The sequence below is a fragment of the Zootoca vivipara genome, chromosome 3, assembly GCF_963506605.1.
Source record: "Zootoca vivipara chromosome 3, rZooViv1.1, whole genome shotgun sequence".
NCBI lineage: Eukaryota > Metazoa > Chordata > Lepidosauria > Squamata > Lacertidae > Zootoca > Zootoca vivipara.
The window spans coordinates 61,305,665-61,319,994 of record NC_083278.1 but is presented as its reverse complement, the minus strand read 5'-3'; the positions used below and the strand labels follow the sequence as shown (position 1 = coordinate 61,319,994).

The 14,330-nt window shown below is 40.9% G+C and overlaps 1 protein-coding gene across 3 annotated transcripts in view; it reads right to left on the bottom strand.

Moving 5' to 3' along the window:
* The window catches only part of PHACTR2 (phosphatase and actin regulator 2), a 92,883-nt gene that overhangs the window by 8,492 nt on the left and 70,061 nt on the right, over nt 1–14,330 (bottom strand). For 2 of the 3 annotated variants that reach the window (XM_035108834.2, XM_035108835.2), the window contains exons 5-9: nt 9,769–10,005; nt 6,375–6,924; nt 4,090–4,277; nt 2,217–2,373; nt 1,170–1,225 (exon numbers count right to left, since the gene is read on the bottom strand). In XM_035108834.2, coding sequence (XP_034964725.2) covers nt 1,170–1,225; nt 2,217–2,373; nt 4,090–4,277; nt 6,375–6,924; nt 9,769–10,005 — 1,188 coding nt within the window. The remainder of the gene's footprint in view (nt 1–1,169; nt 1,226–2,216; nt 2,374–4,089; nt 4,278–6,374; nt 6,925–9,768; nt 10,006–14,330) is intronic. The other variant, XM_035108836.2, reaches the window with a different exon arrangement.

Genomic DNA, 14,330 nt, shown 5'->3' with positions numbered 1-14,330 from the left:
CAGATGTTACAGTCACTGTCCCAGATGAGGGACAGTAGATGGGCAGCCTTCATTATTACTAATCAAAGTAGAGAGAGCAAGAAACCCAAAGAAGCAATGGTTAAACTGAATGTGCCATGAATATAACCTTTGGCAGAGTGGTTGCTTTCAGACATCCTGCATAACAAGCATCCGTCCTGATTTGTTTGAGGGGAGCTGATGTTTTATCAGAGGCAGTGTCAGTCCACATTTTCCAGTATATCTCCCGATCACTTTCCTTATTGAAAAAAGTCCAGTCTTTGGGGGAAAGCAGATTTGTTGCACAAGATCTCCCAATCCATTATAATTGGAAGCCCTGAATTTGCTGGCATGTGATTGAATCCCACCTGAATATACCAACAATCTGGAAGCACCAATCCTGTAAGGTACCCTCATAGCCCTTTGTCTTGATCTGTCAGCACCTTTTTTATATAGTACCATGCTACCTTCCTGTTTATTTAATTTCATAGGATTTTCGTCCACCTGACTGACTGTTGGTCACACACAGTTCATTTTTGTGCTCTAATGTAATCCAACAGCATAAAACTGAATTTTCCATCATGTCCCTCTGGGGATTAGTTATGTTTATATAATTTTGTAGGCTTGCTAAGGACATGAAAAAGAAAAGACAAACAGAGCTCTGGGATACTGGAATACTACAGAAAGCAGATTCTGTCTGCTGGTTTTACATGTAGTGATAATCATTAATATTCTTCAACTGGCACATAGAGAGCTATGACGTGTTTCTAGAAAGCTCGATTTGGCAAGATGGCAAAGCCCACAGACATTAAGGCTCCAGATCTGCAATTTATTAGATATACAATGGGTATTAATGAAACTCGCTGCAAAGGAGTGAAGATATTTAACCTTCTTGCTGTCATGCAAACTGCAAACTAGTTGCATAGGCAATTTGCCATGGTCACAAAACAAGATGCAAGCAGGTGTACAATGTTATAAGCTATCTTCATTCACCTGTCATGGCTCAGAATTCTGGGAATGTCTCCAAATTCATATGACCCAGATTTCAGGTGGGCATCTGATATGATCATGCACTATCTTAGAGTCTCCAAGAGAAAGAAATTATTTATATATCACACACACACACACACACACAGAGAGAGAGAGAGAGAGAGAGAGAACGCTCTGCTTACGTCTTAGGATGTTTCTCTGTTCTAGTTCTTCTGAGGTAGGCCTCTGGCTAAGCCTCCTGCAAAAAAAAGGGGGGGGGAATAATGCATATTTTTAGTCACTATGACAGAGAACTGAAATGCAACATCTAAATTTATTTTCAAACCAAAAATTTCAAATGCCAGTTTATACTAATGGTGGCTGTATCAAATGTGTTGTTGAATGGGGTTAACCTGGGTTTTGAAATAGATGCATATTTAGCATTTAGGTGTCAATATACTAATGTGCTTATCAGGTTGCATTAAACCTTTCACAAGATCAGCTGTGTAACTGAATTTTTTTATTTCATAAAACTGCTTGATTGTTCAAAAACAACCCTCAATACCATAAAGCAATAATCCATTAACAGTGGGAGACACTCATTTATTTCACCCTCCTCAGGCAATGAATGAGGGAATCTACTCAGATGATGGAAGAGGGGGGGAAAGGCTAGATTTCAGGCAAAAGGCTTAGAAAAACATGCTCAGTTAAAGCAAAATGCTCTTTATGTAAAGTAACTTCAGAAGCAGTGCATAAAAGTTGTATCAATGTAAGGTGTGAATTGATCAGAAAAATTACCCAGCAAGATGTCTGACGTTCAGATTTTTCAAGCCAGCTAAGTACTTGTCATATAGCAAAATGAAGCAGAACCACCTGCAGTTAAAATGATTCATACCTGAAATGCTATTTGTTTGTTTTGCTTTATGTATTTGGCCTAGCTTCTATCCAAAACACATGAGTAAGCAGGATGGGAATGCGACCAAGATATCAAGTGATTAACAGCTGTATTATTTTTGTTGCGGCTTTGTGGGGGGAAGTGTTGAACAATAGCAAATTCCTTCTACTGAAAACAAATAAAGTCAGATCAAGTGTAATAGCTGTAGTGGGTTCATAATTATGAAGTGTGACTTATTTTATAATGTTAGGACATGCCTCAGTTCACAGAACATGAAAACATCTGGGTCAGACCCCAGACCTGCCTCCATTCTCTCTTCCCACCTCCCGAAACGTGCTCAGATGACAACCGATACCTCACTAGCTTTGTGCCGATCTGATGTCTGATTTCCTGCCTCTCCTCTTCAGATGTTCTCGGCAAGATGTTTTTGTCTTCCAGTTCTTTTTTCGATGGCCTGTTGCCAAGTTTGATTGCAAGAGTATCCCTACGGCGTATTTTGCTTGCTAAAGAGCCTGGGATGGAATGGAAGAGGAGGATAAAGGGAGGGAGAGGTTCATTGATTCATTCATATTTGGGCTTAAACGTGCCAAATCCCAGCAAAAAGTTTTTTAATGCAACCCATGGACACTTTCTATCTTTACGTTCTTTCAATGGAGGAATTTTAATTAGCACCTGAAGCAAAATACTTTTGACTTACTTCATGCCCACAAGAATTTGAATAACTTAGAAAATAACAACCTGGCTGCTAGGGTGCAGTCAGAAAGTTTACAAACTTTCCCCAGTGCTTATGAAATAACTTGATATAAAATCTCAGCTTTAGCAACTTGCTGCATAGTAAGAATGCAGTTTCAGTTCTCTCATTAATGCATTTGCATATTTTTAAAGATTGTCCTCAACTATCATCAACAATCAATTATTTCTAAACAAATTTATAGCATGCATTTATATATATTTTTATCACAGTTATTTTAGTGGTCTCCGACAAATCCAGAACAACAAGTTTCTGGATGATGATAATATGTACTCAAAAAACAAATGGAACAGATCAAAACCCTTTGACCCCTACATACATTGATTTATTTAAGTGGCACGTATACATAATTTATTATTTAAGATATATTTATGCCCCATCCTTTGCCAAAATAGTCTTCTAGGATAATACTAAGAGTCTTCTAGGATAATTCTAAAATAAAAGATACAATACACAAATAACAACAATGTAAAATAGACAGGACACCAGCAAGTAAAGCCCTCAATAAAGCATTAGGAAAAGGCAATTAATAGGAATCTCAGATACCGCTAAGAGCCAATAAAGGCCCAGGCATATTAACCTGGTACCAAAATGACCTATATGTGGAAAAAACTATAATATGGGTGCCTATTCTGGGCCAGCACCTGGTTTGAGTGTCCTCTGCTCCAACCTCCTGCACCACCTTGTTGCTTCTGCCTATGAACTTGCAGGAGGGCAGCAAAAACAGGGGCTGCCAAGCAGCCTGGTACTGAAGAGAGAAGTGAAAGGCCAAGCAGTTGCAGCTACCACAATGTTAACTTTCCCCAAATGCTTCTGGCCCACATATCAGAGCCCAGATACGGTACATTTGGGGGAAATGAAGGTGGCGATGGCTACAGCTGCCTCACACAGGCATGTCTTTCTTCATGCTCATTAAAAAATTCTTTTTTAAAAAATATGTAAAACTGCAATTAGACTGCATGAAAGTTCACAGAGCCTGGGGCTTCTGCATGAAATGGAGTACCTTATTTGATCTGGGAGGAGGTCCAAGGGATCAATTTAAGCAGACTCATCTTTGCTTAAACCTGAGAGAGATATGGAGGACTTTTGTCTGGGAATCTAAACCAGCTTCCCCACCCCACACCTCTGACCTTCAACATTAGCAGTAAGCTACAATGCAAGACTGCTGCAGGTCAGTCTCTATCAGCACAGTCCCTCAACCTGCGATCACGGTATAATAGCGTGCTACACTGTAAGGTTCCTGCACCTGCACATACATCCTGCTGCAACTGGTACTGTGGCTTCACCTCTGCAGTTCCAACAACTGAAGTAAGCAAGGTGGCATTCCTTAACTACAAAGATGTTTGTCAGGGTAACAGTTTGACTTGATGGAGGATCCAAAATAAAGTGAAAGTTCACTCTTCTGACAAGGCGGCAGAATTCTCTGCCCAACAAGTATGTTTCCCTCCCCCTTGTAAACATATGCTTGATGGCTTACTTTCAGTACCATCATCATCATCTTCATCATCTGTGTAGAGTATTGGCCCATCCGAATCAGAGTCACTGGTGTGATTCTCTTTGTAGCTCTCACTTTCTGGAGTGTTTAGGGTTTCAGAAGGTTCATCTGTTGGGGCAGGACTTGGTTGGTCAGGGGTCTCATTTTCCTGATCTTCTTTGGTAACAGAACTGTAGATCACAAGGGAGGGAAAAAAACCCTGTAGTACTTGACACAAACACTACAGAAACATGACACTGAGGCTGCTTACATGCATGCAAACCTTAGGAAAAGGCTGTGTTCAGACATAACACTAAGCCACAGCTTGTTTTAACTGTGATGCTGACCAGCAGAGTAACTGTGCCTTGTTTTACATCATGTTAGTTTAATTTTCTAGTTGCTTTTGCTTTGCATTTCTGGAACTATGCAAGAATTAAACAGGATATTGGGTTTGGACATAACAAAAAAACATGGTTGATGCAAGCTTAGATTCATAAACCAACTTCAAGCCATAGTTTCACATTTTGCTTTGCTGGCCACAAAAACCATTGGCTGATGTGGGTTCAAACATACAAATAAATCACAGTTAATCTAAACAAACCATGCCACAAGCCAGGACACTCTGTCAAGCTGGCAGACCTTTAGGAAACAGTAACCAAAACTTAAACCTAAAAATGAGTTGTTTCTACAAAGCACACAGAAGGGGGAGATAATAAAACAACACTATGTAGATTAGGCTAGAAACTATCGTGGACCAAGAATTCTGCTTGGTGTTACAAATGGAGAAAGGAGGATACTAGAACAGTTGAGGATAAGTGTAACATATATCCTAAGTGTAACATAGCACATATCCAACGTATGCCTACCTATGCAGACATTATGGGAAGTATAGGTAGCTTAATTAATATATTTAGAACTCCACTTGTACAGAGCTTTGGCTTCCTTAAAAGGTCAGCTATTTATAAATGGAATGTAAATTTGTAGCTCAGACAAACTATGCAGATAAATTTTAAAATATGCAGATTGTGGGCAAAATAATGTAATGCCAAATAATGGTTTCTCCATCCTTTGGGCCATGTAAGCCACCCCTGGTTTGAATGTGGCTTCCAATTCTGATTTAAAGGCAAACTGTAGTGTGTTCCCAGTTTGCCTGGTTTGGATGCAATAGCAAACTATGGTTTGCTGCAATCCTGGCAGTCAGTGAGAAAACTGAAGGGAAAGAGAGAGCTGGTGAGCTCCATGATTTGGTGGACTTTCCTTCATTGGAAGTTTTAAAGCTGACTTTGGGTGGCCATCTATCATGGACACTTTAGTTGAGATTCTTGCACTGCATGAGGCTGGACTAGATGACCCTTGGGTCCCCTTCCAAATCTACAATTCTATGGTTCTATAATCACTCCAGGGGGAAAGTGTTTTTCTGGGTGAAATACTTGATTAGTTTCTAAATGGCATCCTGGCCTTATGCTGCGGAATTGATTTTAAGTACATAATGAGAATTTTATTTATGCAAGATCTGGATTTTTATATATATATTTATTCAAAAATGAGCACAGATGAATAGAAAGAGCTTAAGATGAGAAAGGAAACATGGCACAGCTTAGCCCTTTTCTAAAGGAATATTCATTGCTTTCATTGTTGCACAGCAGAGCAGCAGGCAAAACACAAGATCCCAATACCAGGTTTCAGTAAACAAGGTGGATAGAAGCATTACCAAGGACAGCTCCTTCTGAAATTGTCGTAAGAATGCAGTCAAACTCAGAAATGGGGCCATGTCTACCATACTACACCATGTTGAACAATCAACTCATTCTAAAACAGAACTCTGAGCCTCGTGATATATTCACTCAAACTGAACCATGAATTATTTTTAACAACTCTTAGGAATGAACAAACAATATGAATAACATATCTCCAAATAAAATGGTGAGCTGTAATTTTGGAGCCCTATTTGCAGGCTTTCAAATATATATTTGAAACTCAAAGCAGTCTAACCAAGTTATTTTGTATGCTTGGCAATTTTGCCAAAGCTTTTGCTGAAGGTTTCTTGTGTATTTTTTAAAAATAAATGAATTGCATAAAATCCTGGCTCCCTCTCTTTCACTTCTGCTTGTGGTTATGAAAATATAATTAAAGAGAGAGAGAAAATTAGCAAAACCTTTCTGAGTTTCAAAGCCTAGTTCAAACTTTAGGTATATGAAAGCCTATCTAAATCACTCCACCATCTCCCTAAATATTACTGCAACGTTGCTCCAAGTTATCATGAGCTACCTGAGAGCATGTGGTCTTACCATTCTGTGTCTTCTCCCTCAGTATCCAGGCTATTGTCTAGGACAGCACTGCTTGAAGAGCCTTCACTATCTGCTTCAGTTTTCATGTGAAGATCGTTAGAATCTGTGCCAGGGACAGACGGAGCTATTTCAGTGCTAACTGGCACATCTTGTGTGTCTGAGAAACCAGGGGGCTGAGAGCCTGGATACAGAGATGGGATGAAGGGAGGAGGGGGTGGTGGCGGAACAGCAGGAGGGGGAGGAACAGTAGCTGTGCTTGGCTGTGTTGTGTCTCCAGCTTCAGAAATAACAGAGAGAGGCTCTTCTGGTTTAGAGTTTTCCACCTTTGCTTCTGAGTTGCCTACTGCCGTGTTTGAAGTGGAAGAAATGTCCCCATCAGCAGACGTCCGCACGGTCACCTGTTTTCCATGCTTCTTCTTGTCTCTGGGTGTCCCTGTGCCTGTTTTGCTTGACGTTGGCTCTTTAGAGGTTTTAGGGCGAGATGATGTGGATGAAGGAGATGACGATGATGCCTTGGAAGTGTGCACTTTTTTTACGTGCGAGGAACTAGCTGAAATGGGAAAGAACATACATGTTATCATTGCAGAAATGGTTTCCTAAACACTTTTTTTGCAGTCAACATATGTTATGTTTCTGCAATGGGGTTCCACCCTATTACTGGAAAATCTGAAGCTAAACAAGCAGTATTGGCAACTCTAAAGTGTAATAAGTACATAATTATTTACAGAACTAGGGGACACATTTGACAGTAGTTAAACAAGGGACCCAGGTGGCGCTGTGGTTAAACCACTGAGCCTAGGGCTTGCTGATCAGAAGGTTGGCGGTTCGAATCCCTGTGACAGGGTGAGCTCCCGTTGCTCGGTCCCTGCTCCTGCCAACCTAGCAGTTCGAAAGCACGTCAAAGTGCAAGTAGATAAATAAGTACCGCTACAGCGGGAAGGTAAACAGTGTTTCCGTGTGCTGCTTTGGTTTGCCAGAAGCGGCTTAGTCATGCTGGCCACATGACCTGGAAGCTGCATGCTGGCTTCCTCGGCCAATAACGTGAGATGAGCGCCGCAACCCCAGAGTCGGTCACGACTGGACCTAATGTTCAGGGGTCCCTTTACCTTTAAACAAGAGATCTGACTGCTGGTTCATGTCCTTTCTCCCTTCCCCTGCCCATCTTGTACCAGCTTTAAGCATTATATTAGCCCTGTTTGCACACCATAGTAAACTATAGTTGATTATCTACCATGATTATGGTTCTTGCTTAATAGGAAGATGAAACAATGGGTTGATGCCTGTTAACATTGATAATGTTGGAATACTCAGATGTGGTTATTATTTTTATTTATTAAAATAAATAAAGATCTCAGGGCAGTTCGCAGCATAAAAGGCCAGGGGTACGAATTTGGGCAAGATTACATAGCTCACTCCTTGTTGCTTAGCCATAATAAAAGGATTGGGATCAATCATTAGCTCACTGGGAGATGGAAGGAGTCCAAAGAACAGTGGGAAAATTTCATCTCACACATTCTCTGGTAAGAAAAAGTTGGACTTCTTTTTGTTTGTTTTTAGAGGTTCTCTTTATTTCCTTTTACAACTGATAACAAAACCCAATAAACTCCCTAAGCACACCACCCAACACTTTCAGATCTGATGTAAAGTGCTGCATTCCTGGGGGGCCACGAGCTGCTCAAATCCCTGCTACTGCTGAAACAAAATGCTAATCACATGCTGCCTGTTACTGTGCCTCTAAGATCAGGTGTGGGCAATTTGCCTCTGCATTTCAAGGGCTTTTTCAATGTAATCTGCCATCCTTGGAAACTTAATGTTAGAAAAGGTTTCTCAAACTCATTATTGCTAAGGTATTTTTGATATATTGGGAGGGGGAGGAAATCAGAATAGAAGCAAGTAAAGAGAATCCTGCCTTCACTGTGTCTTAAGTTGCAAGATTTCCAAGTCCTTGTATAAAGACTTTTAAATGCTAAACTGTGTTTGTTTTCCCCCCTCATTTGAAGGAAGCAGGGTTTTTTTTGGGGGGGGGGGATACCACTGAATGTGTGCACAGTGCATGGTAGTATGCATTTGGCATTGGGTGTAAGTGCCTTTTTAGGGTGCTGTACACACAACGCCATCCCTGTGTTGTCCCTGTCCAACCATCTGTTGATCTAAAGTACATTCTGAAGGAATGGTAGCAACCCGTTTTGTAATGAGAATGCGCTTCTCAAGTGCTTGTGTACGCATGTACAGAGAGAGTTGCTTTTCAAGTCACTTCGTACTGGGGGCACACCTACTGATCTCTGTGCCCCTCGCCCTCACCACGTTTAACTTGTCCAGGAATGAAATAAGCAAACTTAGAAGCAGTACAGCAACTTAGTTGTCTCTTTCTATTACCAATATATATCCTCTGTATATCAGTACATCAACAATGCACCAGTTTTTAGCCCCTCTTTGGAAAGAATGAGAAAATGACGCCATCGCATGAAAGGGTGTACAATTACAAGTCGCTATTTACAAAAGCACACTTTGGAAAAACGACCGCTGGGCATTTAAAAGGCTACATGTGTACACAGCTATATCCACCAAAGGCATTTTGGTAGTGATCATTATAAAGGCGATATGCAGTCATTAACCCCACAACCCTTGGCTTCATCATATACAGTCATACCTCAGTTTAAGTATGCCTCAGTTTGAGTATTTTCAGTTTAAGTACTCTGCGGACCTGTCTGGAATGGATTAATCCACTTTCCATTACTTTCAGTGGGAAAGTTCGCTTCAGGTTAAGTACGCTTCAGGTTAAGTACCGACTTCCGGAACCAATTGTGTTTGTAAACCGAGGTACCACTGTATTCTTGATTTAGCTGTCAATACTGACCAACCCTTTGAGGGGGGTTCCTTTTGGTTTTTTTGCTCTTGTGTTTTCAAATCGGTCTCGCTAACCAGGAGGGCTAGAAATGTACATGTATTCTAACCAACAATTTTCAAAATTTTAATAACAGAGCATGATAACCACGAAGTTTGCTCTACATGGGGCTGTGTGTTGCCCAGCCATGCATTACAACACCCAAGTCTTATTATCATCAGATGCAAAGCCAACGACTGTCATCTGCTTGTTTCCATGATGTTGGAGTGCTTGTTCAGCTGAATCCACACTAATGGGTAAAATGTCTGGAAGTTGCTGCTCCCTGTGCTTTTAATGCCGGTGGCTGTGGCAAGGAAGCATAGCCAGTGGCATTCATTCGGCAGTAGAGTGCGTTAGAAAACAAAGTCAGTGAAGAGTTAGCTACTGACAAGACACGCGATGTATTAGTATTTCTGACATCGAAAGCAAGCAGTAAGCTCCACAAATCCAAAGCTGGGCACCTGTACCCACAGCATGCATTACAGAACGACCAACCCGTGTGTTACTCACCAGCTTCTCGGTTTGCACTGCGGCTTGTTGGCTTGGGAGGCGGTGCAGAGGCCTGCTTAGCAGGAGCCTTGCCCTTTTTTTTAGCATGTGGCACTTCATTAGTCTTATGGCTAGTGGCAGCAACAGTAGCATTTTTTGGAGGTATGGTTGCTTTTTTAGCTTTAGGCTTAGATTTAGGAGGTGGCGGTGGTGGGGCACGGGGTGCCGATGTTTTGGAACCTTTAGGAAGAGGTTTCTCTATGGGTGAGAAAGTGAACAGAAAGCAGCTGACAAACAGACAACAACTGGCAGGATGCCAAACAAACAAACAAAGACATCTCTTCGAACTGCTCCACCTCTTGAGAATCAGGAACATTTCTGTTTTATTTGTTTTTTTAAAGAAAGGAATTGCAGCCAAATTATATCAAGTCTGTCTAGTACATCTCCCAGGTCCATTGTGTGGCCCGGAGTGGCTCTCAAAATGCAGAAACAAGGGAATAGCTTTTTAAAAATAATTCAATTCCCATTGAAGGAGGATAGTGTCACTACAATCATTTTACAGATACTTCTCAAGCAACCATAACTTAATTTATTCCAATTCACCAGCCCATATTTGGATCTCTACCCCATTCTCAAGAGATAAACAGTGTTTTTATTAGAAACAATTAGTATGTAAAAAGCAACAGTATGTGAGACAGTTGTGCATGTCACATGTGACCAGGGCTGCCAAGAGGCAGGTGCAGGGGTTACTGATATAACAAGATCACAGCTAGCAGGAACCCCGGACTTGATGAGTTTTCTTTTTTTTTTAAAAAAAAAGCAAGAGTCTCTAGCTCTCCTAGAAAGTAAGTTATGAAGTAAATATGCTTCTAAGTGACTTCTTTGAGATGAGGTAGCCTTGCTGCTCCTGCCTTTCAATGTTTGTAGCCAATGAGTGAAGTAACAGCTGTAATCACTGGGCAACAGGAATCTCTAGGATCCTAAGGAGCTGTTGTTCTCCTCTCCTCTTTAGCGCACTTTTCCAGCTTCCGTCTCATTTACTAGTCCTTGGAATCTCCATAGTTTGCCCTTCCTTTCCCCCTAGAAACCAGGATGCCTCATTCTTGTGATGAGTCTGTCTGAGATCAGGTAGTTCCTAGCAGCTCTTTTCTGCAAATACCAACACACAGTAAGTGTAGGTGGATGTTGAAGAACCCCCCCCCCCCCAAAAAAAGGCAAATGTAAAAACTCTGCAGAGGCTTAGGTAGTTTTCCCTGCATGCGCTAAACTCCTGGCACTCATTAATAATTCACTGTATAAGTAACTTATTAATATTAATTAGATTTATATACTGCCCTTCTTCTGAGGATCATAGAATCATAAAATTGTAGAGTTGGAAGGGAGCATGAGGACCATCTAGTCCAACCCCCTGCAGGAATATTTCACCCAATGTGGGGCTCAAACCCACAACCCTGGGATTAAGACTCTCATGCTCTACCGACTGAGCTATCCAACCTCAGGCTCACACAGCAGTTTGCAATACAAAACTACAAAAATACATACCATAGTAGCAAACAAAAACAACAGTCCCCCTAGTTTAAAGCCCATGGATTGTTGATTTAGCCTGAGAGATGAGAAATGTTTTCACTTGGCATCTAAAGATATGTAACCAATGGCATACATGTCTACTCAGAAGTAAGTTTATTTGTGTTTAATGGGGATTACTCCCAGGTACAGGATTGCAGTCTAGGCTTTGGTTTAGGGATGGCATTGAGGAAAGCAGGGTTCTTGTGCCTTCAACAGCTGTGTGGAAGGCAGAAATTAAACAAGTTAAACCTCTTGCAGTATAAAAATACAATTATGGGGAAAGCTTCACTTGTTCACATTCTGTCTGTCAGATATTTTATTACATGTGTGGCAGCTGATTTATTTTTGCACTCTGCTTCATTTGTAAAAGAGGGCATAAATTTACATATTAGACAAAGCATATGCAAATTTGATGCAAATCTGTGTCCTTTCTGCATGTGGGGCAGAGGGGCCAGTCCACATACAGAGGACTGGGTCCAGAAAACCCTGCTGGCTCACCTAGTTAGTATAGCATGTAAGCATGGTATGTAATCATGCCAATTTTGTCACTTTTTGACTCAACTTCCCCTTTCACATTATCATTGGTAACCCCCTAGATCAGGCATCCCCAAACTGCGGCCCTCCAGATGTTTTGGCCTACAACTCCCATGATCCCTAGCTAACAGGACCACTGGTCGGAGAAGATGGGAATTGTAGTCCAAAACATCTGGAGGGCCGAAGTTTGGGGATGCCTGCCCTAGATTAACTACGGTAGCTCTTCTGCTACCAGTTCTAAGCCAAATTACTATTCTAAAATGGTATGTGCTCAGCTATTACAACATCTGTGTAGGACAGAAATCATTTATACTCAGTGTTGCTTGATACATGCTGGGTAATTTTAGTGTTTATTTCTTCTTCTTTTGAGAACATGGTATTTCTTAAAGCAGATGACAGATTGATAAAAGATTTAGGGCAAGATCACTTATACAGCATGCACTCAATAATCATTTACCCAAAATACAAGCAGATGAAAACCTGTCAGCATGTTCGTATTATCTTGGTACAAGAGAAATACCTCCTTCTAAACATGCCTCTTGGAGGGTTGACACCCCATCATTAATACTAATAGCAATACTCAAGATGTAGAAAGCATCTGTAAGGCGACAAACTTCGGAAGCATTTAACATTTCTAGAATTGTTTATCAGGAACAGTTTTGCTTCCAAAAACACTCTTAACTCTTTCTGAGCTCAGTGTACCAGTCTACTATGGTCTAATCATCAAGGCATTCAGCATTTCATTATTACAGTTCTGCTCATTTTCTGTTCTTGTTAAAAGTCACATTCCTGAACATGAAAAGAAATCAGAAATACGATCCCACCACTAGTTATGTATATTTAAGTCCTACTGAGATGAATATGGGCCAAGATCAATATAATTTTGAGCACAGAAGAACCATGAGCAGTATTGCAAACCCGGGTTTTGTATGAGTACCGGTAGTTTTAATGCTTTGTATTTATAGAGAAAAGGTTAAAACAAACAAACTCAAAAACCTCAAGCAGGCAAAGGGCACATAAACCTAACTGCTACAACCTAGACCAAGTGAAAAAATCCACCCATCTTCATGCATCTATCATGTGAAAAGTCACTTGTCCTTTATTCTCAGAAAAATACGCTCTATTTGTATCTAGCAACATTTTTTTTGTAGGAAATGCACTTGTTTCTTATTTCACATGGCTAGAAAGAATCCTGGATTAGGCTGCTAGGTTTATTTCACAAACAAAGAGCATTTGCCTTTTAAGATTTTAGACACAGCCTTCATTCATTTCAGAAAGACTGCAAGGAGCTCCTTCATACTGATAAGATACAGATGAGCAACAAGACCTCATAAATGCACATATGTACGCGATCACATACTTTATCAATTAATCTGGAATTACCACCAAACTCTTCCCCTGTATTCATAAATCACCAGTGTTTATTAGGCGCTGTGGGTTAAACCACAGAGCCGAGGGCTTGCCGATCAGAAGGTCGGAGGTTCAAATCCCCACGATGGGGTGAGCTCACATTGCTTGGTCACAGCTCCTGCCAACCTACGGTAGCAGTTCAAAGCACGTAAAAGTGCAAGTAGATAAATAGGTACCGCTACAGCGGGAAGGTAAATGGCGTTTCCATTTGAGCTGCTCTGGTTTGCCAGAAGCAGCTTAGTCATGCTGGCCACATGACCTGGAAGCTCCCTTGGCCAATAACATGAGATGAGCGCCGCGAACCCCAGAGTCAGTCACGACTGGACCTAATGGTCAGGGGTCCCTTCACCTTTTATTAGCATGCATAGGGGGAAAAAACTAATCACCCCTTCTGTTACCCTGACTGCAGGTACAACAGGGAGGTGATATATGTTGTCTATAGTTTAAGAGTTAAAGATAAATCTGTCATGTTTCTTCATCCAAGGAAATGTATGGTTAAAAATGTTTAAAACTGCCTTGCATTGTTTATTTTCCTTTGTAGAAAAAGTTGATAAGTCAACTTTTGGTGGTAGCGGTGAGCTTCTGTTAAAATAGAACTAATATTTGTTCACCATCATCTTGTAATCTGTAACTGTTCCATTCTACACACACAGGAAGTTTAGCTATAAACATGCAGAAAAACTTATATACATGCTTTTGTACATCCTGCCCTTCTTTGAAGGAGCTCAGGGTGGTACACAAGCCCCCCAACAGCACACCTGCTCTAACATTAGCCTCACAAATTTGGGATGGAGGTAAGCTAAGATTCACTGAATGGCCTTCTCGTGCAATTCTAATTGCCTCTCATTAAGCCACAGACAAGGTACCATTCATGTCTGGTAAAAACAAATAAAATCTGCTCCTCTTCCAAACCTACCACCTTTTCCTCCACTTTCAACAGGGCCAACTTTATGTTCCATTTAAAATTTGTATTTCTGATTGAAAAGATGCCACTTAACAAAATTAACTGCCATCTTGTTTCTGCAAAGCCTTTCTCTACATTGGTGTCCTTGTTGCTATAGGCAGAGTCATTT